Raw genomic sequence first — 24,865 nt, 5'->3', positions numbered from 1 at the left:
AACTTAAGTCACAATGACCAATGTTTGAAATGTGGCGTTGAAGATACTCCGGAGCATGCAATTGTTAACTGCACTAAGCATTCTAGTAATGAAATTGAGTCTCTAAGGCAGGGGCTTCTAGAAGAGACCTTGGCAGCTGACATCTGGAAACCTGAAAGGTTTCCAAGAATCAATAGACTGGCAGAGAAAATCTCAACCTTAGAAGAGGAGAGTTACATCCCAGAATTGAGAGTGAAGCGTAATGAAGACACAATTCAACTCACTCTACCAAGAAGGAAGAGTAGCAGAATCAGTAACTTGGAAAGGAAATCCCAAGATCAAGAATTGGAAATGTCTGAAGAATCCAGTGAAGTGAAATCTTATGAAATGGGCCCTACAGCATTAAACAGAAGGAAATTCTATATAAAATTACTATGAGGGACCATACCAGAAGACTCAACAACGTAACTCTGGCTGGTGTTGGCAGACATAACAACCAAGGAACCGTCATGAACTAAAGGACGGTCCGCAATTGGCCTTAGTGGACCTCAATGGATAGTGTATTAGTGGAAGACTGTATGAGTATCCCTAAGTGTAGATTTAAAAGTAAAGTGTGGTAAGTGGGTCCTGAGTGTGATCACTCCAAGAAGCCTGGAAATGGACCATGGACTGGCGAAACTTCATCAACGGATCTGTCATGAACTTTACATTCAGCCAATGTATTATATTTCTTATATAATCATCATATTATTTATTCTATTTTATATCATATCAGATTCTATTATATGTTGCTAAGCAAGGACAAGGGATTTTAAATTGTGATGTCTTAAATACTTTTACTAGAGCAAATATCATTAGAATTGGTCTAAGGACCATGACTGAATAAGTCAATCATTTCTGACATATCACTTTCATTATTATTTTCTATATTATTTATATATGTTGTTTGAATTTATTCATAGTATTTATTATTTCATTCGTTCTTATCTTTGTTCTGATACAAATACTATACATAGAAAAATCATCCAAACATTAAACACACCTTGGTTTTTCAAGATAGGCACCAAGGTTAATTACCTCTCCACCATCACCTGCATCCTCCGTTCATCCTTTCCGTTGGGACAATACCGCTCCTGGTAAGATTATAGCTACGTTAGCAATCGACGCCAAGTACTCCAGGAGACGAGTTACTTATTCAAATTTTCCTAGCTGGCGGTATGCTCTCTAAAACTTGTTTAACTGAGGGGGTTAACATCCCGCTGAGTTTGACACCCCCTCCCCACTTCGAGCGCTGATCTTGTGTATATGTAAGTGATCTTTTTTTCTGTCAAATAATATAAAAATACGTTTACTCCATGTAAATGGAATCATGCCAGCAGACAGGATGGAATCCCTGAGATTTCTCTTTCGCTTAATTCATACATAGGCGTAACTCGGCGGAGGGAAAAATTTCCAGGGTTAATAAAATTTTTATGTTTTGAAATGTAAAACCCTTTACATGTTTGGAAGCCTAAAGTTACGCTGCTAATTATTGCTACATCAAAAACACGTTAAGTTTTATTCAGACATATTTATACACTGAGGGCGATCCTTTCCTGTCTCTCCACAGCTACTAAAGATTAGCCGACAGAAAAAAATGCTAGTAGAAACCATGAATGAGATGCATGGCCGCAAGCATGCAGGATTTAAAAAATGCTATTTTAGAGCTATTTTTCCAGGACTGAAGTGGAAGGAAAGTTGTTTGCATTGTCGCCCTCTACACACCGTGATAGTTAGTTGATGGTTCACAATGTAACATTGTTATTTAGTGTCCCTCTTCTGCCACTTTTTCCTAATCGCGACGATGAGGCTGAATAATAAGCCGGAATTGATGTACTAACACTCACAAAAACACCAATGCCCGGGCCGGGATTCGATCCCGGGAGCCCTGGCGCCGTAATGCGCTGTGCTAACCAATCCGTTACGGAGGTCGGTGACCTCGTATATGTGTATATCCATATAATTACTACATAAATGTGGGGCCTCCCCGATGGCGCAGTGGTAGCGTCGTCGCCTTGTAATCAAGGGATCCCGGGTTCGGGACTGAACATACAGTTTAAAGTGGGATCCGAACCACGTGTGCCTCTACCAAGTATTGAACCCGGGATCTTAATTAGAAGGAGACGATGTTACCGCTTCGTCATCCACATTTTTATATTTGTCAACAATCCTACACGTAATTAAACTATTATTACTCTTTATGATTATACCAAAATGTATTTATCAATATATAATTTCATGGGTAGTAGTATATGTTATTAATTCATGTATAAAATCTTAAATACTGGAAAGGTATTTACGAGGAAAATGCTTTAGATCCGGGCAATGACTTAAAAAAATCCGGGAAATGGTTTCAGGAAGGTTTAGAAACATTTCTCCAGTGTTTAGGTCTTCGCTGGAAAGACTTGCGTATACATTTTGAGGTCAGTGCATATCATTTCTCAGTTTTCTCATGCACGACATGCCTCTTGTGACGTCTTGTTCAAATTCGATGTTGTTCTTGACAATCCGTCACAACCCATTTTTTTATTATTTTGGAAGTACGTGCGTTTTCCTTGGTTATCCCCCTGTAATAAAAAAATAAAAACAACACACACCTCCAAAAAAGTACATATGTATATATATATATATATGTTTAGTTTCTCTATCACAGGTGGTTCACGTGCTGTAGGGAGAAAAACCAAGGATCAGACAATCAAAAATGGGCAAAAGTCAAAACTACTAAATCCCAGTTGTTTTTTTAAGGTATTAAATAGTGCGTCGCTCCAAGCCTTCTCGCATATACCGCCAGCTGGTCCGGAGTTTTGTAGCGGGCTCGTCTAGTCCCACTCCCGACGAACTAACGTGTATATGACTGAAAACATGGAACTGCTTGTTTTTGGGCCCCTTCCAAAATAATAATAATAATAATAATAATATATCTGCTACCCAAGAAATTATACGGGGGAAGGATGAACTTATCCTAAACTGCGCCTAGCGCTCTTCTTAATTACGTGAACAGTAAGATTGGGTATTTTCTCAATAGCTTTTTATTTCCTTAACAAGTGCAGGTTTTTTTTATTTCTTACAACAACAAATAGTAACAACGTGTTCTCTATAAATTGGTCGCTTCACACAGAAATCTCTTAGCAATTACCCCCCTTGACAGATTTTCACCAAAAACATTTACAATGACGATCAACGTCGACCATTTATTTCATTTACTTTTTTTTTGTTCCACTATCTCTTACCATACTTGTGCTCACAAAACTATGTCCATAATCATTCCTTCTTTTAACTTAACTTACATATTTTGCAGGAATTAGGCCCGGCGATAGGAAATTTATTTGCAACTGAAGTCACGATCTTTTCTAGACTCAGGCGGCTATCACGACGTGGAACGCCGTTGCTGGAGTTGATGTTATCGGGAACGGCTGGGAGAGAACACTGGCTCGCCCAACAAGGAAAACGTCTGCCCCGAGAAGCCCGCTAGGTGGCAGTCTCGTCGCCCCCATGCGAGTTTCTTGGGAAACAAACGAAGTTTCTCCGCGAACTGACAATCCCACGCATCGGGTCCAATTCCTGTATACAGGGTGGGCCGAAGAATGTGGCGAAACGGGATAAACAAGTCCCGATTCACCACACTCTCCCGAGTTTCAATAACTTGTACAAATTTTACAACGTGATTTACATTAACAATGTCTCTTGTTACTTATTTCCCGGGTGACTATTAAACTGATTAATGCAATTATATCCATATCATCATGCGAACTGAACAAGAAACAAGTGTCGTTTGCCGAGTGACGCGTGCAGCTCGTCTCGTGTGAAACTCTTGTGTCGTTTGTCGCGTGTCTCTTCGGTGTGAAATCTTCCTTAGGGCGATACCGAAGCGACAAGCTGCAAGTGACACGAGCCCATTCAGTCTAAAGGAAAGTTTCGTTGCGTAAGCGCGAACAACAGCACGAGGGTGACACGATGCTCGGTAGTGAGAAAACGGCCCAGTCCGAGCGACACGTAAGCGAAAAGCGACAAGCGACATGTTCAGCTTGCCGTGTCTCTCCGGTTTGAAAGGTTGAATTAATTACTAAGGGGGGGTGCACGGCTTTGCGCCAATCACTCTGTAAAATGGTTTGGTTTTGCGCCAATAATTACCGGATCCTTATCTTTCCGTAGATGGTTTTGCGCCACTACAGAAAATCGTAATTCAATGACTTAGGTTGGCAAGCATGATTTTCCGTCCCACTTTAACAGGCTGCGGACTGTTACCGAGATGGCGTGGTTAAAAATTATGCACCACCAACCATAAGTATACAAAATTGCACTTGTCAAACTGCAGAGAGAGAAGCCCATAGTTGCTTCAATTCCACACTGGGATGATTTATAGCCGTAGATGCACATAATTTTGGTAAATAAAAAAGCAAAATTTCGGTACAAAAACGGAGTCAACTTCGGGTTCAAAATAAAATAAAATTTCGGTGTTATAACGGTGAAAAATTGAATGAAAAGTGGTATATTGAAAGACATTTTAGTTTTAAAATTGTGAATATAATCCTAAATTTGATTTAAAAACTACCTGTATACATATTACACAAAATTAACATTTCACTTCTAATAGCACATTTACGTATGTAGTTATCAGCGTATTAAGTTTATTTCTGTGTAAAGGAGTCAATTTTTCCTTCTCCAATATTAACAGCAGAATTAAACAATTTTCTGTGAATTGCATAACTGACAGTTTAATTCAGACCTCAGAAGGTGCCGCGTCGGTAAATAAACCCTAGATTTTGTGTTTAAAAGAGTTTATTTCGCATTTTGCAGTTTGTTTCGCAGTATTTCGTGACAAAACATGGTAGTGAAATGCATCACACACCTTTCAAAAACATGAAGAATTAACACTACAGCGTTTTTCTTTTGTTTTTTGTCTTTGTTAAAAACGAAATATGCATGCCCCTATTTATAGGGGTTTCGGCCATTGCTATGAAATATGATAAGTGAACCAAAAATTAGTACACAATTTCTGGGGGTGCCCTGGAGTATTTGGTTGGTGCACCGTATTTGTAATAGAATCACAGGGCTGTCGTAAGTTCAATCTCCACCACCGAAAAAGAAAGAAAAAAACACCCCGAAGACGAGAGAAGAGGTGCTCCCTCGAAACGTAGTTTTAGAATAAATATAGTTAAAAGCACTGGAATATGAAGATTATGCAATTAGCATCGCATGCTAGAGTATTGATGTCCTTATCAAATATCCGTGATTGTGCATGTGTGGGTTTTACTTCCATGACATGTCGCAATGTGCTGAGGGTATCTTTATCTTTATACTTTTCTTATATACCGTTTATGAAAACTAAATCACTATTTTCTGGATGCGCCCCTGATAAATAGGACAGATACATTTTATATGGGCGACAGCTCATTCATGTCGCCCTTCCTGATCATATAGGACGTTAGGAAACTAAGTTAAGTGTAGTTGTGTCGTAACGGTGAACTCTGTTCCGGGAATCTCTGGAGCAAGCAAACGAATTTGAGTTTTGAGTAGTTGTTTCGGGTGCATTTTATGCACAGGAAGGCTAATCGGGCCTGGACCTTCAGATTAAAGTGGGATCCGAACTACAATGTGCCTCCTTGATTACAAGGCCATGATGTTACCACTGCGCCATCTGGGAGGCAGCAAAACGACTCGGCGCAAGTTAACTCCGTACCAGCTAACTGTAGACCAGGCGAAGTAGTGACGCGAGACGGCTCCACCAATGAACAGTGAGAGGAACGGGATTGTGCAAGAGGCGACGGGAGTTACCCGATTTCCTATGCAGCGTTGCAAACTTTTGAAAAGCATAGTACCGAGCGCACATGGCAAACGGACTGAATTTTTGTCTCCAGGTCCATACGATTGGTTTAAGAATTTCTTATGGAAATATTATGGATAAAACCGCAAGAGCAAATTTTGACAAGCCGTGCATTTAGCGTACGGACTAAGGTCTGGACCGTACGTCCGTACATGTACGGTCAGACCGTACGGTTGGCAACGCTGCGCTTTCACCACTCAATTTTCCTCCTCCTCCTCTGCCGATGTGCACAGCCCTGCTCTACAGTTATCTGGGGCAAGGTTATAGTGATTCGAGAGGGCTCGACCGATGAACACTCGAGAGGGGAAGCGAGTGCATGGAAACGCGGCTGCAGCCATCAGCCGTTTGCAGCAGCGCGCACTGCTTTGCTCCACAGACTCCCGTGATAAACCGCAACTGATTCTGCTGACCAGTAACTTTTTTGAAAGGAATTTCCGGAAGAACATCCCAAGGAACTGGTCAAAGTGGCTGGCAACCGATGGAAGAACAAGACGGACGTGGAGAGGGAGCGCTACGCTGACTTGGAGAAGGAGATAAGGAAGAAGCTGTCCCTTTTGAAATGGTGGAGGATCAAGACCAGGCGAGCACAAACGAGAGCCGAGGGTGAGGGTGGTAAGTGAACAAGTGAACGTTTCAGGCCGTGTCTGGAAAGGTGCAAGACCATGTTCGAAGTTCAGTCTTGAAGCCTCGACTGGAAGCGAAAATGTTTCGAGTTAGCTATATTTGGCTGCAGCACCATAGAATAACATGCACATATATGAATCCAAAGCCTATGAAATCACACAGCATTTTTAAAGAAATCTTATACTTACATTTCCACACAATAGAACTGCAACCAACGGCTGGACTTTGTGCTTAAATATTTTCAAACAAGCGAACGAGTATAGTAAGCAAGTGTGCAATGTCGCGTACTGCATGCTGCTCGGTTGCTCGTTCTATTAGCGCTTTCGATGACGTCACTTCCGACAAGACCGTAATTCAAGCCTGCTTTTTGCACTTTTCATACACAGCCTGAGACGCTTGTTGCCACGTGAAGGAAAAATGTCCTTGACGCAGGCAAATTTAGGTAGAATTGTAGGTGAAAAGGGGAAAAGGAGATTTTCCTTAGAATAAAAATTGCAGGCGAATTTCACGACAATCGGGTTGAATTCAGGTTCATTATTGTGTGTTCATCATGTTCCCAATAACGACTTATAATAATAATAATAATTATTATTTTATTATTATTTTACCAGCTAACTTTTAAAAGTCTGCTATATACAAAACAATGATTATAAAACTTTCACATATTTCATTCAAAATATGCAATTTCGTTTCAAATATATAATCAGGTTGTGCTCGGGAAATTATTTAATGCGAGTTGTATCGTGAATGCTATTTTTTAGTTTTTGTTTGTTAACATACGATTCTACATAACATCTCTGGCAAACGTACCATTCCAGACTTTTTCAAAGTTTGTTTCCAAGAAGTCCAAAGTTGGTGAAGATATTTTACATATTTCGTTGTTGAAAAATTGTGTGTTATATTATTATTTAGCGTTGCTTTCTGCCACTTTTGGCTAATCACGACGATGAGGATGAGTGATGAAATTGATGAAGCGACATTCACAAAAAACAACCATGCCTAGGCCATAATTCGAACCCCGGATGGTGTGTCATAAGGCGATTTTAACAACATAGACCATATTGTCGCAGGTGGAAGCATTGACGTCCGCAGAAATTTTTTGCAGGGAGGAGCAAGCAAGGTATTTTTTTCCAGGGGGGGGGGGGCAAAGGAGGCATATTTTTCCATGGAATTGTGATGCCCTCTCAAAAAACGCTGCTTCAGTCTGAAATTATCATGTTTCTTCAACACACTTATAATAATTAACATAAATCACTGTAAATGAAATGAAATGTCGTATGTAATATATATATTTTAGGTGGGCATTCATTTTGCAGGGGGGCTGTGGTCCCCCTTCCCCCTTCCGGACGTTCATGGGTGGAAGGTAGGCTATGAATGCACGTTAATGAGGGGGAACAATGAAAGGGGACATTAGCTGAAGATTGAAGTAGTCCAAAAAGTGACTTCATAAGTATATGAATAATTTCGTGTATGCGCCTGTCTTATTTTCCTTCTCAGATAGCAGAATTTCAGGCTCCATAGCTAACATGTTTTTAACCTAATGCAGACAAATTGAACACTCAGCAAATAATTTCTTCTTTGTCACCTGTAGCATAGTGGTTCACTCAGAATTTTTCATCTGGGGCTGTAAATTCGTGTTTAGTGGAATGCAATGGTAAATTATGAATTCAACCATAATTAAAATATAAAATACAAGTAGAAGCTTTCAAAAACTTGATTGGTAATTGATGTCCTGACATGGATGCATGTTTCATATATCCTTCTTTTCAACATCGCACTCTCCCAGCATCCTAGATGATTAATCTAGGCGCCGTCACTGCCCTCTATGTTCTGCCCAGTCCCAATTAGCCTTACTGTACATCAGGGACGGCACTACGGGGGGGGGGCTAGGGGTGTGCGGCTGAAGCCCCCCAAAACTGAGCTAAGCACCCCTTGGAGCCCCCCCCAGATTTTTATAGTGCGTAGACGCATTTCGATCGAAAATAAGAAAAAGTAGAAATTTCCTAACATAATATTTTCCATTGGGGCAAGATCATTATAATGTTCAAGTGCATCTCTTACTTTATTAAAATCACAAGGTTAGTTTATTACGATGTATTCTAAAGAAAGTCGTTAGTTGGGGAGCTGCAGATCTGTCTGGATCAACAAGGGCCACTGGCCACTTAATACTTTCATTAGCCAACCATATGTCACCATACTTGCTACGAAAGAAGGCATGATACTCTGCTGTCTGAATGGTAGATGGATGCATTCAGTGGCTGTGAGATTATTTCTTTGGTTGTTAGAGGTTCAAGTGGTGTCGAAGAATATATGCATACACAGCTAAATCGCTTCACTATTTTTAGGAATAGGTCTAACAGGTGTGAAAAATGATTTTTTATAAGTAGGAGGACGTTCAACATCTAAAGAGCAGAGAAGTTGATTTTCTGTTTACCTTATTCCAGTACCGAGTGTTGATGATGTTGGCTCATCCGTTTCATCGTTGCGTCTGTTTTTATATCTGCAAATATCCGAGAGCGACAGATTGATTGATTGATTTCCTTTATTTAACTTCGCTTTTTGTGCCACTTTTGGCTAATTTGCGAAGATGGGAATGAGTGATGCAATTGATGAATGGACACTCACAAACATACATGTCCAGACCAGGATTCGAACCCGGGACCCCTGGCGTCGTAGCGCGATGTGCTAACCACTCCGCCACGGGGCCGGCCCGAGAGCGAAAGGGAAATACGACGTTAAGGAATGAAAGAGTACATTACTACCTAATTCTTAAATGTTAAGAATTAGAAAGATCAAAATTGGGCCTCCCGTCCCCGCGGTCCAGTGGTAAGCGTAAGACTACTGCTTTGAACCATGGAGTCCCAGGTACGATCCCAAGTTAAGCATATTTCTTAAGTGACTACTATAAGATCTAGGTTTAGTCCCGATTAGTATCTGCGCATATATTGGACTTTAATACAAATCAGACCAACTAAACACTGCAATGCGATACAAAAAACAGCAAGCTTGGACAATTTTATTGCTCGTAGTGCTAGAACTACATGTTATCATTTGTGAGGTTAGAACATAATTTCTGCAGTGCCGTCATAGTAGCCAATTTCAGTTCCGCGCAGAAATCTTTCGTTGAAGCATATATAAAACTACTGATCCAATATTGATCAGCCTTTATGCATAATATATTCTTAAATAAAATTATAATCTTTAGCAGTTATTTTCACTAATCATTTCAAAATGCCCGGTGCGAGAATTTCAACGTTTTCTTTGTTTTTATGTCAATGCATTTGTCTATGAGAGGTGAATTTGTAGTGAAAATATCTTTGTTCTTGGAGTGTGGCACGTCTATTCTTCACAAATATTGCTGCAAGTGACGGTATTTCTCTCATCCTCCCCATTTCTAGCCTTCTTGTATGGCCTTCTGCGAGACCTGAAAGTAGTTTCTGATTATCTGTACAAAACTGCTTTTATCCTAGTTCATTCTCTCATGGAAAAAGCACATGAATTTTGAATAGATAATACTGCTTATCAGGGCCTTATTAAAGAAGTGAAGACATTTGCAGATGAAAATAATATTTCAAGCACCGTAGTAAATTAACGAAACTGAAAGATTCCAAAATGGTTTCAGCATTACACAACGTGAAAGCAAAGGAGCAACGCGTGAAGAACATATTCAAGTTAGGATCTATTTTCCAGTCCTTGTTCGCCTAATTTCTGGAATACAAGAAAGGCTTACTTGAAACAGTGCTGTGTTAATTGGAAGTTCAGTTAATTGGAATTAGCTGTTTAAATTCAGAAAGTGCTGATTTTCTAAACTACCAAAAACTACAATCTGTCGCCACTCACTGCTGTTGTGATTTGGACAGTTTGGAGAGTCCCAGTTAAAACTTTATCTATCTATTCTTCACATTGGGAAAAAGCTTGCAAAGGCTGCATATAATTTTGCAGTTGTGGTTTATTTTCTCACTTCAGCAAAATAACATTCCCACTCTTTACTTAGAAATACATGCAGTATTAATACGCATATCCAGAGTTGAGAGTGAGTGTCGTTTTTATGGTGTATTTCGTAATCTCAAATGTAAGAATGTGATACTATTCCAATAAATAATGGCTTAAGAAAAATATATAATTATTGTATTTTGTTTCGCCTAAAACATTCGTGCCTAAAAGTACTTTTGTGTGTGAAGGAAAATATGTCACTGGTAAAATTATGCCGTAGCTAGTAAAAGAATATGTAAATACATTTTAGCCGGTATCAGTCAGCCCCCCTAGAATTTGACTCTGGTAGCCTCCCCTAGTTAGCTGGCACTGCTGTGCATGAAGTAGATTTGAGTTGCTGTTTTAAGTCCACTTTATGCACAGTAAGCACAGTAAGGCTAACCGGGACTGGACCTACAGTTTAAAGTGGGATCCGAACCACTTGTGCCTCCACCGGGTATCGAACCCGGGACCCCTTGATTACAGGGCAATGACGCTACCACTGCGCCATGGGGGAGGCGCCCATAAAGTAGATTTAAAACACCAACTCAACTCAACTCTTTCTCTAGTTTTCTACTTCTTTTTCTGATTTTATCTGTATTACTGTCTCACATTCCTCCGCTTATTTGTTTGTTTACATCTGTCCTTTCTTCATCTACTTCTCAACCTATTTCTTCTATCTTTCACTCCTCCTCTGGGTCTTTATACATTTGTTCTATCATTTTCTCTCTATTATTGTCCTCAGCGGCGGCGACAGGATTAACCATCTAGGGGTGCTAAGGGGGTTCGGAATGAAATTTAGGGGATGGGATGTTGAAAATAATGGTAAAATGAAACATGCATCAAATAACTACTAACAGGGGCGGCGCCAGAAATTTTTCACCAGGTGGGCAGAAGCTGTATATTGATAGATTAGGGTGGGCAGGTATAAATGTAAGGCCATGTATATGTATGACATATACCTAGGTATATGTATCCCCCAGGCGCGGCTCGTGCATAATTTTCCTGGGGGTTCACCAAAATTATGCAAAGTGCACTTATCTAAACCTTTTGAGACACTACACTCTTTGGTTCGTAGAGATAGTACTGGGAAAATTATCAAATTTTGGCCAGTAGATTACTGACAAAGTTAATTTGCTTTATGTTCAGATAATAGTGACAGCACCAAGGAGTGTGTGTGTAGGGGGCGATCATTTTAATTTAAGATTTTCGTATGGTATTGTATTTAGGGGTATCTCAGAATTCAGAAAATATTCTCGCCTCAATTTTGCCTCTTCCACTCTTGCCAACTCTTTTCTGGTCCCATCACTGTTAGTGTTGCCCACGAGACGAGACTTTGGCCTGTCTCGTCTCGAAAATATTCGTTTGTCTTATGACACATGGTCAATCTCGTCTCGTCTCGAATTTTTAAAAGCCTGTCCCGTCTCGTCCCGTGGGCAACACTAATCACTGTCAAATAGACTATATTATTGGAACTGGATCCTGAACCTACAGTTAAAAAATACAAATCTCTGCCTGCTAAAATGAGTATGTATCAGTAATCGAACCCAAGACCCCTTGATTACAAGATAATTCTTATATAACTATTCGAAAGTATATCGCTAAATCAAAGCGATTACATTCTATTCTATGCAATATGTTAACTTCTCGCACAGCAACAACTACACTCCTTCCAATACACAATCCACCTCACTTCACTCAACGTATTACTATGCCATATATATTTCAATCACCAGCCATGCACTTCAAAACAAACTAACAAGTATGGAGACAATGACACGTAACAAAGTTAAATGCGCGCGTCCCTTCGAACACCCTCTCGCGCTAGAGTATAACTGATCGCACGAAACCCAAACAACTTTTTGGTCGTCTTCTGACGTAAGTGCGAAATGCCTTCATTGTTAGGTTAGGCTTGAATAAATAGCAAATATTACATTTTTGGTCAAGCACGGTAAGCCCCGAAAATTGAGTGTATATATTCTAAGACAACTAAACCTAAAAAGCCTAACATGCCAACGAAAGCATTTAGTTTGACGTAAGAAGACCAAAAGGTTGTTTATGTCTTGTCAGATAAGCAACCCCTCGCCCTCGCGCTATTTTTGACTTTTCGGCTCCTTCCACCTGAAGTGTTCCCATCTTAAAGATGAAAACTCTGAATGTGTAGGCAAGTTGTTTTCTATCATATTTATCTTATTTGTCCCATCATCTTTAGTTCTAGCTTTCGTTCGGTGTTACCTCTACATTTGTATTACACCCTCTTCATTAATCTAATAAGTCTTGTAAAATATAAAAATACAAAGAGAATGCCAAATGAATTCAAATTTAAACACATAGTGCAACACTGGAAGAGAGAAGAGCGTGATTCACTCCAGCTCGCTGGTGATCCTACGAACTGCGCATGTCCGTTTTGACGAGACGGCCTTCCTCCAGTCTCAGACTGCATGTATTTTCGCCATATGTACGCGTCGAGCTTCTGCTAGCCGTCCTATGCTTTTAGCATGGTAGGGGTTGCCTTGCGGAGGTTCAGCGGAGGCTTTGCACGAAACGGAACTAGAGGGGAGCTGAGTGGCTCTGGCCCGCGGTTTCTCCTTCTCACTAAGAGAATTTGCCACTCTACGCTTATGAACTTCTCAGTTATTGTTTATTTTGTATATTACTGGGGGTTCACTGCACATTTGCGCTATACAGCCAACCGCGCCTGGTATCCCCTCCTGTCTTACACTCACAATTTCCCTACACTTCTTTTCCCTTTACCTTTCATCTTTTCTTTTTTACTCTTTAATGCCTTCTTATATCTTTCTCAGCTTGTTACCTCTTTCTCCCTTTCATTTTCTCTCGTTTCATTCTTCAAATGTTTCTCTTAACTGGCACATATACACACGTGTGTGTGTGTGTCTTTCATGTCTTTCCTCTTCAAAATTATTTCAAGGAAGTGTTTGTGTGTGCGCAGCCATACGTTCTAATCACATTCTCCATTCGTGTCAATGTAGTGAAATAAATGTGAATCGGTTGCATCACATTGTGTCCTTCAAGTGCAAGAAATACAAGGCACATACTCAATTTTATATATCCGGCGACAATGATAGAAAGTGTGATGGTAGAGAATGGTGAAGAATTAAATTACTTTCTCGTAATTTAAATGCATGTTCCTGATCATTTTATTATCATTGGGGGTTAATGGTCAATTTTAGTGGCTTACAAGGTTATTGCAACTGACAAGTGTATCTGAATGAATGTTTGCTGTAACGGAGATCGGGTGCCAAAACTTGGGGACAAGGGCAGTTTCCTTTTTTGGTAGAAAAGTCTTAGCATTAAGACGTCATATTGCGGGTGCAACAAGTGGCAAAATGTGGCGGGAGGAACTTTCCCCCTTGCTCCTCCTAATCGCTGCCACTGAATATTTGGATTAAAATTAATGTCTTATTGTGAATGTGCACACACACACACGTTCGCGCGGTAAGAAAACAATTGTTTCTTCATTCTACATAAAGTATCCCAAGGCTTATGAAAGGCTATTTTGACAATACATCGCCAATAAGTAATAATCAAGTAACACTGAAAAATATTTTACGAATTGAAGAGATTATTTGCTAAGTTGCTATTCGTTTTCTAAAGTTAGTCTTCGTTACTCATGCGGGAGAAGTAACACACGTAGGGTTAGATGAACACATGCACTGAGTTAACAAATAGTTTACATTTTGTAGAATGTAGATCACTATACCCGGTAATACATCTCTTTTTCACAGATGACTTGGGTTGTATGTCGCGACCTTTTCGAAAGCGCTCAAATGTCAACCTCAATGCTGCGCAGTATACCCTCGAAACTTTAATCTTGCAGGTGAACGAATCTCTGGCGCCTGGAACCACAGTCAAAATAATAATTTGTGGGGAGTTGTATTTTCAGTGTCTGCGTGTATTTGTTTTCGCCCTTCGTCACTTTCACCTAATCACCATTGAAGCGCATCGTCGCCATTAGCAAATTAGCAGAAAAGTGACTTCACATAGAACAAATCAGTCGAATCAGCAACAACTTTCTCTTCCAAAAGTGGAGTTTCATTAGTTCATACCCCTTCGAAAGATGAGGTGGTAGTTTCACTTTCACAGTGTTTCGTTGTTGGATCTAGGCAGCTAACTACGTGAACAATAACGTTGTTTTCCGAAAGTCTCAAATATTTGTCTGTGGCAATACACGCTCTTATAGTGCAGGAGGCCTTAGAAAGAGCGTTTCGCGGGCTAACAGCAGACGTCGCTTGCACACTATTGCCGATACTCTCGTGTCGTCTGCTCCTCAGCCGAACAAACAGGCCGAGGTATCAAGAGGCAGAGGTCATTCACACTTCCAGAAGGGTGCAGCGAGCTAGCTGTGGCAACCGGGCTAGCTCATTCGCGGACCTGATTGGTTCTCGCAGACACACCCCCATATTGTCGTCTGCTGTAAGCCCGCGAAGTGATCTTTCTAAGGCCTCAAGCACTTTAAATGAACGCATCTTCTGTGGTGATAAATTGGCACGTTTCCTGTGAGTTCTTTCTGTATATTTTTTTCTCCAATTGCATAACATTGTGGCCGTATAATGAAGAGGTTTTGGCTTCTGCTGCCCCCTCCCCTGGTGGAAGCACAATGCTCACTGCTTCGGACTCCACTTTAAACTGTAGGTTTAGTCCCGATTAGCCTGTCTGAGCATAAAAGTGGATTTAAAAACAAACAAACAAAATTTTCTAATGGATATTTCGAGAAACCTTTTTTCTTTACTTCATCTGCATCTACAGATTCTGTTGACCTTTTCGGCTGAACCTCTGATGCTTATAAAGTTTAAACCATTCTCATCGTTATTACTTCTCTGACGCCCTCAAAAGAAAGCTTTCTTACCAACCCCTTTCTTCTTTTAATTCTATGTAAGTTTAATCACCAAAAAAATCGCATGAGTACGTAACTGATAGGTAAAATGTATGTGTGGATCTAGGATTTCTAAATAGAATTAGCCACCCATTATCAATTCAATAATTCTGTTGCCTTTTCCAAACCCACTGAACTGTGTAGTGATTATTGTGATTACTTCTTATTAGTATTTATTAGTAGAACTAATACAAAGTTGTTGTTTGTATACCACGTAGATATTTGAAGATGACATGTATGTAAAAATTGTAATGAAATGAAGAAAGAGACATTTCTGGAATTTCAATGTAGACCTAATTAAAAAGTCGAAATAATTTATTGTGTTGCTGAAGTAAGCAACGCTAAGATGGGGTTTTTATTTGTTTATTTAGAGATAATTTTAATCATGTGCAGGCCGGGATTTATATATGTGAAGGCTCGGAACTTACAACACCAACACGCCTCTCCAATCTCCTCCAGAGTTTCAGTTATAAATTTTCACTAAGCTACATGAGGTGGTTAGTTATACGTATTTCTACATTTTTTTCATCACATCCGAAGTACCTACTTTCTTTCTTTCTCTATGCAGTACTTTTCCAAGCAGTTTTCCCCAGTGAAGGCCCAGAGCTGCAGCCCTCAAGGTCACCCTAAATCCTGATCTCATCTTAACCATACCCTGCATAATTTTGCACCTCCTAAGCCTACCAGCTGCTTCTAATCATAGAAGTATTCAATTGATGACAGTTTATTATGTTTCAAGTTCTCTAACTAACTAACTAACTCACTAGCCTACTTAAACACGAAGGTTCATGGCTGCAGCAACACAGGCCTTCCATCTTTCCCTATCCAGAGCAAGATCTATATACTCTTTTCCATCCCTACCGATTTCCCTTAGGTCCATCTCAACGTTGTCCCTCCATCTTCGTCTTGCCTTCCTACAGGTCTCTTTACCATCAGGTTTCCCAACAAGAATCCTGTAAACTTCTCTTTCCTCTCCCATTCGTGCCACATGGCCTGCCCACCTAAGTCGTCTTGATTTAATTATTCTAATAATATCTGGACATGAATACAAATTATGTAGTTCTAAATTATGTAACCTTCTCCACTCACCTGTCTCCTCATCCCTTTTAGGTCCAAAGATTTTCCTAAGGATCTTATTTTCAAATACTCGCAATTTATTTTCCTCTTTCATTGTAAGGGACCAAGTTTCACACCCGTATAATACTACAGGCAAAATTACTGTTTTGTATATTTTAACTTTTAGTTTCTTAGATATTAAACGAGAAGACAAAAGTTTATGAAGAGAGAAGTAACATGCATTTCCTGAATTAAACCTACATTTTATTTCCTCTTTAATATAATTTTCATTTGTTAATATTACTCCTAAGTATTTGAATTTGGAAACTGGTTGAAACGAGTTGTTATCAATAATTAGATTTTGATTATTACCTAACACTTGGTTTCGGCCTGTAAGCATATATTTAGTTTTCTCTTTGTTAACTTCCAAACCTATCTCTTAGCAGTTTTGAAAAATATTTTAGCATTTTTCTTAATTGCATTTATATCATCCCCTAATAAGTCTAACATCATCTGCATATGCTAACAACTGAGTCATACCATTTAATTTTAGTCCTTCTTTAGTTTCTTTTACCTTCCTAATAGCATATTCTAAGGCGAAATTAAAGAGCAATGGAGATAATGCATCTCCTTGTTTTAACTCATCATGAATTGTAAATTTGTCAGACACATTAAAACCCACACGAATTTTACTTTCTGTTTCACTGGTGCATACTTTTATCATACTAACAAGCTTCTTAGGTATTCCAATCTCGACTAATATATTATATAATTTATCTCTTTTGACCGAATCATATGCTTTTTTGAAATCAATGAATAGCTGATGAACATTTTGATTATATTCCCACTTTTTTTCAAGTGTCTGTCTGATGTGAAAAATTTGATCTGTAGTTGATCTGTTACGTTTAAATCCACATTGATAATCACCTATAATTTCATTAGCATATGGGGTTGCTCTTGTTAAAGTAATGTTAAATAATATTTTATATGTTGTTGAGAGTAGAGAAATTCCACGGTAATTATTGCAGTTCATTTTATCACCTTTCTTAAACACAGGAACAATTATGGATTCTTTCCACTGTTGAGGGATTTCTTCTTTTTTCCATATTAAACAAATTAATTCATGAATTTGACATATTAACGAATTTCTACCATATTTAATTAACTCAGCTGGTATCAAATCAATGCCAGGTGCTTTGTTATTCTTTAGCCTTTTAATAGCATCTTTAACTTCAGTCAAGTTAAGTTCTGGAACTAAAGGTTCTGCTGTGTGTACTTCATTTACTTCTGATTTATCTCCTACATGAACATTTAAAAGGTCATTAAAGTAGTTCTTCCATCTATTTAGAATATCGCTTGGGTCAGCTAGAAAATCACCGTCTTTATCTTATATCAAGTTTACTTTAGGTTGCCACCCCTTTAAACCATGTCTTACTTTTTCTTGGTTTATGGTATCCTTTACATTCTTTAGCTGCTGATTCTATTGAATTACGTATGTGCTCCCAATTCATATTTACGTCTGTTTCATTTATATTTTCATCATCATTTAAATCCTGCAAAACATCAAATCTATTTGACAGTTTAATTTGGTAATCTTTCTTAATTCTTTCATCAGCAAATTTTCCTGTATTAAATTTTAGAACTTTTAGATTTTGTTGCTTATGATTTATCACTGCGAGTCTTTCTCTTAATTTAGCAATTACTAAATAATGGTCACTGGCACAGTCAGCACCTCTATGTGTACGAACGTCAATTATACTAGTATGCCTTCTCTTATCAATGAGAATATGATTTAGCTGATTTTCAAGTTCTCTAGTAATTCCTTTTGCTTTCTGATGACAAAGTCAAGACAGCTTTTTATGGAATGATGATATGTGAACATTTCTAGTATATATAGTATTCATGAGTAAAATATACATATAATGAACACCAGAATACACTTATTTAATCAAACATTCACATATCCCCAAGTATATGTACTTAGTCAATTTGATTGGGTGGGCAAGCGGGTGGGCACAGGAATTTTTGGGTGGGCGCTTGCCCACCCGTGCCCACCCCTGTCGCCGTCCCTGACTACTAATCAACTATCATGAAAATATGCAAAGACTTGATTCATTTTTGCATGCTTGTACAAAGAAGTAAATGTGGCTTCCCTTCCAGATTAGTATCAATGGCTTGCCTATAGTAACACTAATAGTGGTCTCTCTTCAATATTTAACACCATGAAGACTCAATGTTTGGAAATAACTATTGGGTTGTTCGGAAAGTTCAGAGTTCTTTCGTCTTAGAAAAAGAAAAATATTGTGATGTTGCGAAAAACTTTTTCTTCCGCAAAGTATTATCTACTTTTCTCCATGACCTTATTCACTATCATCACCACTGATATTCGTCAATATCTGTTAGGGGATCATTCAAGATTGCAAGGATGTCCTTTCCAGTCACAATCCTCGATTTAGCTTGGTCGATGTAAAAGTCACGTTCACACAAAAAGTAAAACTAACGACACACCTGGGTCCTGGGGACCCAATGTTAGTTGCTTTTGGCACATTTAGTACCCTCACAACAGGCATGTATCTAGAAATATAATTCGGGGGATGTCCAAACCAATTATCTCAAAATAATAATAATAATAATAATAATAATAATAATAATAATAATGTTTAAATCAATATAGTCACGGGGGAATACGCCCAACTTTTTTGGCGGTTTATAGCTTCGCGAAATGAAGGAGTGTCGCAATGAAAAAGACATGAAAGCTACATGTTTTGTTCTTGTTACGTATAAGTTATATTACTGTAAGTCTTATAGCAAAAGAACCATAGAAAAATAAACAGATGAACATCAATTTGGGCAAATCACCCCGTTTTCAGGGGAAAATGCTCACCCATTAGGGGTAAAATGCCCAATACAAGAAACAATTGTTGTAATACTTGTCATGACATATTTAAAGGAAAATAATACACAGCATTAACTGGAAGATTATTAACGTTTGTTTCGTAAACAGAACATCATTTGTACAGACAAGCATAACGTTTCTAACATTTATTTTGAATTTACCATAGCCTTTTTTACTGTTTACATTTGTGAGAAATTGCATGGCCCATTGGACACATGGACGTGAATTTGGTACATATTTCATGCATCCACATACTACAACGAATACACTGGATCCAGTCACATTTTTGTCCTTTCTTATCATAATAATGCCCATGGGCATATTGTACTTAATTTACGTGAGCATATCACCCCACAACTACAAGCAGAAAATTGAATGATTGGGTTGGCAACTCTGAGCACCATGCGGCAGTTCACTCTGCAGATATGTTTCCCTGGCTCTTGATCTTTACACCAAATATAATTCAGTTTCTTTCTCTCTTGGGAATATTATTGCACACTGTTAATACAGCAACGTCGAAAAAAATATTACCTCAAAAATTGTCTTCTTACCTTTTGAAATTTACCCTGAATGGCTTCAGAATATTCTCACAAGCTCCAAACCTGCTGCCTCGTCTCACCACGGAGGGCGCTTTCAAACAAGAGCCGGAGAGTTGCCATAACATTAACGTTGCGCGAGATTTGAGGGGGTGGGCATTTAACATCGATGGGCATATTTCCCCGAGTGACTCTAATTATAATTATATTAAATTAACTATAACGTAATTATAATTAATAATAGTATTATTTAAAATATTCAAATTAATTAATATTATATTTCAAAATAGAAAAAAAGACGGTGTATGGATTGTGATACAACAGAATGTATTCATTATCTAAAATACGTATAGCTAAAGTAGGCAAAATTTGTAAAATGAAAATAAAACTAGCAAGTAAATTAAGTTCAAATAGATAAAGAACTGAATATTTATTGAATATCGGAAAAGGATGTTAGATTAATTTGACAAAAAGTAATGTTTATAAATCTTCTTTGGTACTGTCGATCAAAGTTTCAATATAATCCTTGCCTTCCAATTAGAAAATAAAGAATTCTCGAATAAACAACATGTATATTTTCATTATTTAATTTTAGTTATATTATTATTTCATTATTTTCATAATCTGATTTTGGTACTTAAGTAAGTTTTTGGTAAGGGGGATCCGGACAACCTGGACACCACCTCACTAATTATAATATTTAATACGAATAACACTAACTCAGTTGCATTTTGAACCAAGTGACTGCAACTGTAATTTGGGTACTTTTAATAAGTAACTTTCTGATCACTGGGATCAGGGTGCGAAATACAGGGGGGAATTCCCCTCCATCAACGATCTTATGTTACAATTGCACCCCACCTAACTTTTCCGGAGGGAGAGTTTTTGTTCTAACAACAAAGACAAATAATTATTTTTGAAGTCGAATATACTTTACTGGAATAATATCGAAAACACACAAAAAGAATGGACACCAAAGAGGTTCATCTTCAAGGACATTGAACCAAGCAATCCCAAGAACACAGAAATTAGTCCGACTTATTTCTTCTCATTTCTCATCGCCTTTCATCAGCTATCGCAAAGTATATAAATATACCTATAAATAAAACACGTAATAGCATTTAATTTTTGCCCCTCATTCCCTTAATCACGCAAATCAGTGTTCGTTCATAGCATTAATAGTACTATAATAGTATTAAAATCTTCGGTTTGCAATCGAATTTTAAATGAAGGGCAGTCCATGTAATATGTTGTGTATATATATATATATATATATATATATATATATATATATATATATATATATATATATATATATATATATATATATATATGTATGTGTGTGTGTGTGTGTGTGTGTGTGTGTGTGTGTGTGTGTGTGTACTATGTATATATGTATTAGTGTGTGTATGTCTGTAGTGATTTCGCACCCAAACTGGGATGTCACCCTACTCTATCATTGCAGACATAAAATAAAATTTTCATGAGTGGATGGCAAAATCATTGTAATCATTCAGTAATAGCTAGCCATACATTTTTTTATTCTTTTATTTTTCAGAAAATATTGCAGCTAATGAAAATCAACCTGAAGAAGAATCTGACGATGATGAAGATCTACCACATGTTGGCCCACTGGCTCAGTTTCGTCTTCAGTACCCAGCACTTGGGAACTTACCTGCTAGAAATATACCTTTAGCTTTTCAACCACGACAGCAACAGAACAATGTTGGATTTGGTCCATTAACTTTCGGCCAGCCTGCTAGAGAAGGAATTTTCGGCCAGCCTACTGGAGGAGGAATTTTTGGCCAGCCTGCTAGAGAAGGAATTTTCGGCCAGCCCACTAGAGGAGGAATTTTCGGCCAGCCTGCTAGAGAAGGAATTTTTGGCCAGCCCACTGGAGGAGGAATTTTCGGCCAGCCTGCTAGATTTCCTGCTGATTATCCACCAGCTCGAAATTTTACTTTCGGTGTTCAACCTCAGCTGGAACGCAACAATGCAGAAGCTCGTCCAGGAATTTTAGGTCAACCTCAGCTGGAACGCAACAATGCAGAAGCTCGTCCAGGAATTTTAGGTCAACCTCAGCTGGAACGCAACAATGCAGAAGCTCGTCCAGGAAATTTCGGCCAGGCTACTGGAGTAGGAACTTTCGGCCAGGCTACTGGAGTAGGAACTTTCGGCCAGCTTGGTGGAGGAGGACTTTATGGCCAGACTGCTGGAGGAAGTCCTTTTGGCCAACCTGCTGGAGGAGTAATTTTCGGCCAGTCTGCTACAGTTCCTGCTAATGATCCACCAGCTCGAAATTTCATTTTCGGTGCTCAACCTCAGCAGCGACCAGGAATTTTTCATTTTGGTCAACCTGCTGATCCACCAGTTCTCAATCAACCACAAGGTTTTACATTTGGACGTAATGTTGGGGGTGGAGATCAACAACCAAACTTGAATCAGCCACGTAGAATACCTAATGATGCAATGCCAGGCTTTTTACTCCCTCCTCCTCAACCAAATGATGCAGGAATACGCCAAGGATTTTTATTTCAAATGAATGATTATCTTGCCAACAGAGCAGCAGATGGAAACACAATGCAACCACCTGGAGCTGAAAAACCTCATTTCCCACCTGCCCAATAGGTGCATTCCTATTATGTTGGAATCTCACTCAATGAAATGCTTGTCTTCACCATGCTCTAAAAAATACTTTCCAAAATTTCTCATAATGCATTTTATGTTTTTTTATTGTTTTGTAAATACCTTATTTTACTTGCCTGAGAAGATATGAAGTTTGACATGAAATTTTGAGATCCCTTAAAATAAATTATAGCGAATTAATATTTGTCAAAATAGACTGAAATAAGAATATATATGTACATAAATAGATTAATCGTTGGAATTGCAAATTCTGAAAAATTAATGGAATAGAAACAATTTGAAATTATTTCAATGTGCATATACCACTAGACAAATGGAATAACTTTTAGAACATTTTTAATTTTATATTACTTCCATTGTATCACTTTACACAGCTTTTATAAATAAAATATTTGCTTATACTTCAAGAACCATGTTGTGACTTTTGATATATTTTGCAAGCTTTCTTACAGAGAATCTGAATTCCAGGGCATGCTGGCTGGTATAACTCTCTGAATACTGGCTGGTATAACTCTCTGAATGTTTGTGACAATTACCATGAAATGTTAATTGGTTAATGGAATATTATCCGTTGTCTAGTGCTTTTAAGTTAACTATACTTATTCTAACATTATGTTTCAAGAGAGCACCTATTCTCTCCTCTTCAGGTGAACAAATTTCATTTTTCCAGTGGAAAAAGACATTTGTTCACCTGAAGATGAGAGAAGGGGTGCTCTCTTAAACATAGTGTTGGAATAAAGGTAGCTAGAAGATCTGGACAATGGATAATGCCCAATTAACATTGCATGCTTATAATTATTATAATTGCAGTAACACTGTTGGCCTGTAATCAAGAGGTCCTGGATTCGATCTCCAGTGACTCTACACAGTGGTTTGAATTCAACTTTACTCTGTATGTCAAGTTACGATTAGCCTATCTGTGCATAAAATGTAATTAAACAAACTTTGAATTTCATACCGCATATGGAATATTTACGATGTACAAGTGACTTTTACGTAGGATGACCATTCTTTGCCCCACAAATGAAATCAGTTTACCACCCTCCTGAAAAATCTGTTATGCCTAATTATAAAAGTATTTTTATTATTAATGTAATTATTATTTATTAAAGTATGGATCACATTAATGATATACCACAGACAATAAAGTAAATATGATCTCCTGTTGTAGAAAGGTATTATTGTACTCTGCATGACTTGCATAGTGTTTCTGGCCCAGTGGAGACGCATAGTGGTTCAGATCCCACTTTAAGCTGTAGGTCCAGTCCCGATTAGCCTTACTGTGCATAAAGTGGACTTAAAACACGAACTCAATCAATCAAAGCATAGTGTTTCTCGTCCCTAACCTCTCATGTTAGTCCTATGCTGAAGTTGAGGAATGCCAGAATGTTCTTGGGAACAGCTTTGTACTTCATCAAGCATCCACAAAACTCTCCCCAACTCTCGGTAAAGTTCATTCGTGCCATTAAGATAAGACTTCATATAAGGTAAAAAAAAATATTATTTCAGGCAAGCTTAACACTATCTTCACCACTTTCAGAAGCATGCCTTACATTATTTGGTCTGCTACCAACGTACCAAAACCTGCACCCCTTTATCCAACAAACTTTATTTTCTCTCCAGTCTTTTTTGGAGTTGTGTTATGAATACTCTTGTACATTGCCATGGATCGAACAGTTTTGTTTAGTCTTCTGAACTAGGAAATATATTGGCCAGGGGTGCATATTCAGGGCTATCTAGGCTATTTGCGAAGCCCAGACTCAATGACCAAAACACAGAAAAATATATATACGAGAAATGTGCATAAAATTGTTCATTTCAATAAGAAGATGAACCTGATTTCTTAGGAGTTGGCACCTTGATTTCTTAGGTGTTGGAAACCTTGCCTGCTTTCTTAGAATTTGCGAGGTGGCTCTCCAGGGGGTAACGTGACAGAGCCATATTAAGGATCACCCGATCAGTGTTACAAACCAATTCTTCCCAGCATGTAATTTTCCAAGGCACGGGGAATTGTGGAGTCAAACTGTTACAGGAGAGGGAACAGGGTTGCATATGGTGGGAAAATTCACTCTGAACTTCCTCAACAGGCTAGGTCAATGTTGTAAACCATTTTTTCCCAGGAACGGGGAATTTTGAAGACAAATAATCTCAGGCAAGGCGAAAGTGTGTCATATGACAGGGGTCAGAACATCATTGAAAGCTTGGAAACAAGTTGAAAAAGAGGTCGTTGACCTTCATTGTTGGCCGACAGGAAACGGTTTATGAGTGCATCTAAAAATTACCGAAATGACAAGGACAAGGACCAGTTCTAGTCTAGATCGCATCGAGTGGTCTTTAAGGGTTCCTTGGTGCATGGAATTTATTTAGAGGCAGCGTGTGAATACAGTAAAGTGGATTGT

General features: G+C 38.4%; 1 protein-coding gene across 1 annotated transcript in view; it reads left to right on the top strand.

Annotated features, from left to right (window-relative positions):
* The window catches only part of LOC145988422 (uncharacterized), a 29,783-nt gene extending 6,938 nt beyond the window's left edge, over positions 1 to 22,845 (top strand). The window contains exons 3-4 of the mRNA XM_083123311.1: positions 6,271 to 6,454; positions 21,379 to 22,845. Of these exons, the coding sequence (XP_082979437.1) occupies positions 6,271 to 6,454; positions 21,379 to 22,448 (1,254 nt within the window). The 3' untranslated portion in view covers positions 22,449 to 22,845. The remainder of the gene's footprint in view (positions 1 to 6,270; positions 6,455 to 21,378) is intronic.
* The last annotated feature ends 2,020 nt before the right edge of the window (positions 22,846 to 24,865 follow it).

The sequence above is a fragment of the Lepisma saccharinum genome, chromosome 5 (assembly GCF_977018435.1).
Source record: "Lepisma saccharinum chromosome 5, izLepSacc3.1, whole genome shotgun sequence".
In the NCBI taxonomy this organism is placed as follows: domain Eukaryota; kingdom Metazoa; phylum Arthropoda; class Insecta; order Zygentoma; family Lepismatidae; genus Lepisma; species Lepisma saccharinum.
This window is presented reverse-complemented; position numbering and strand designations above follow the sequence as displayed.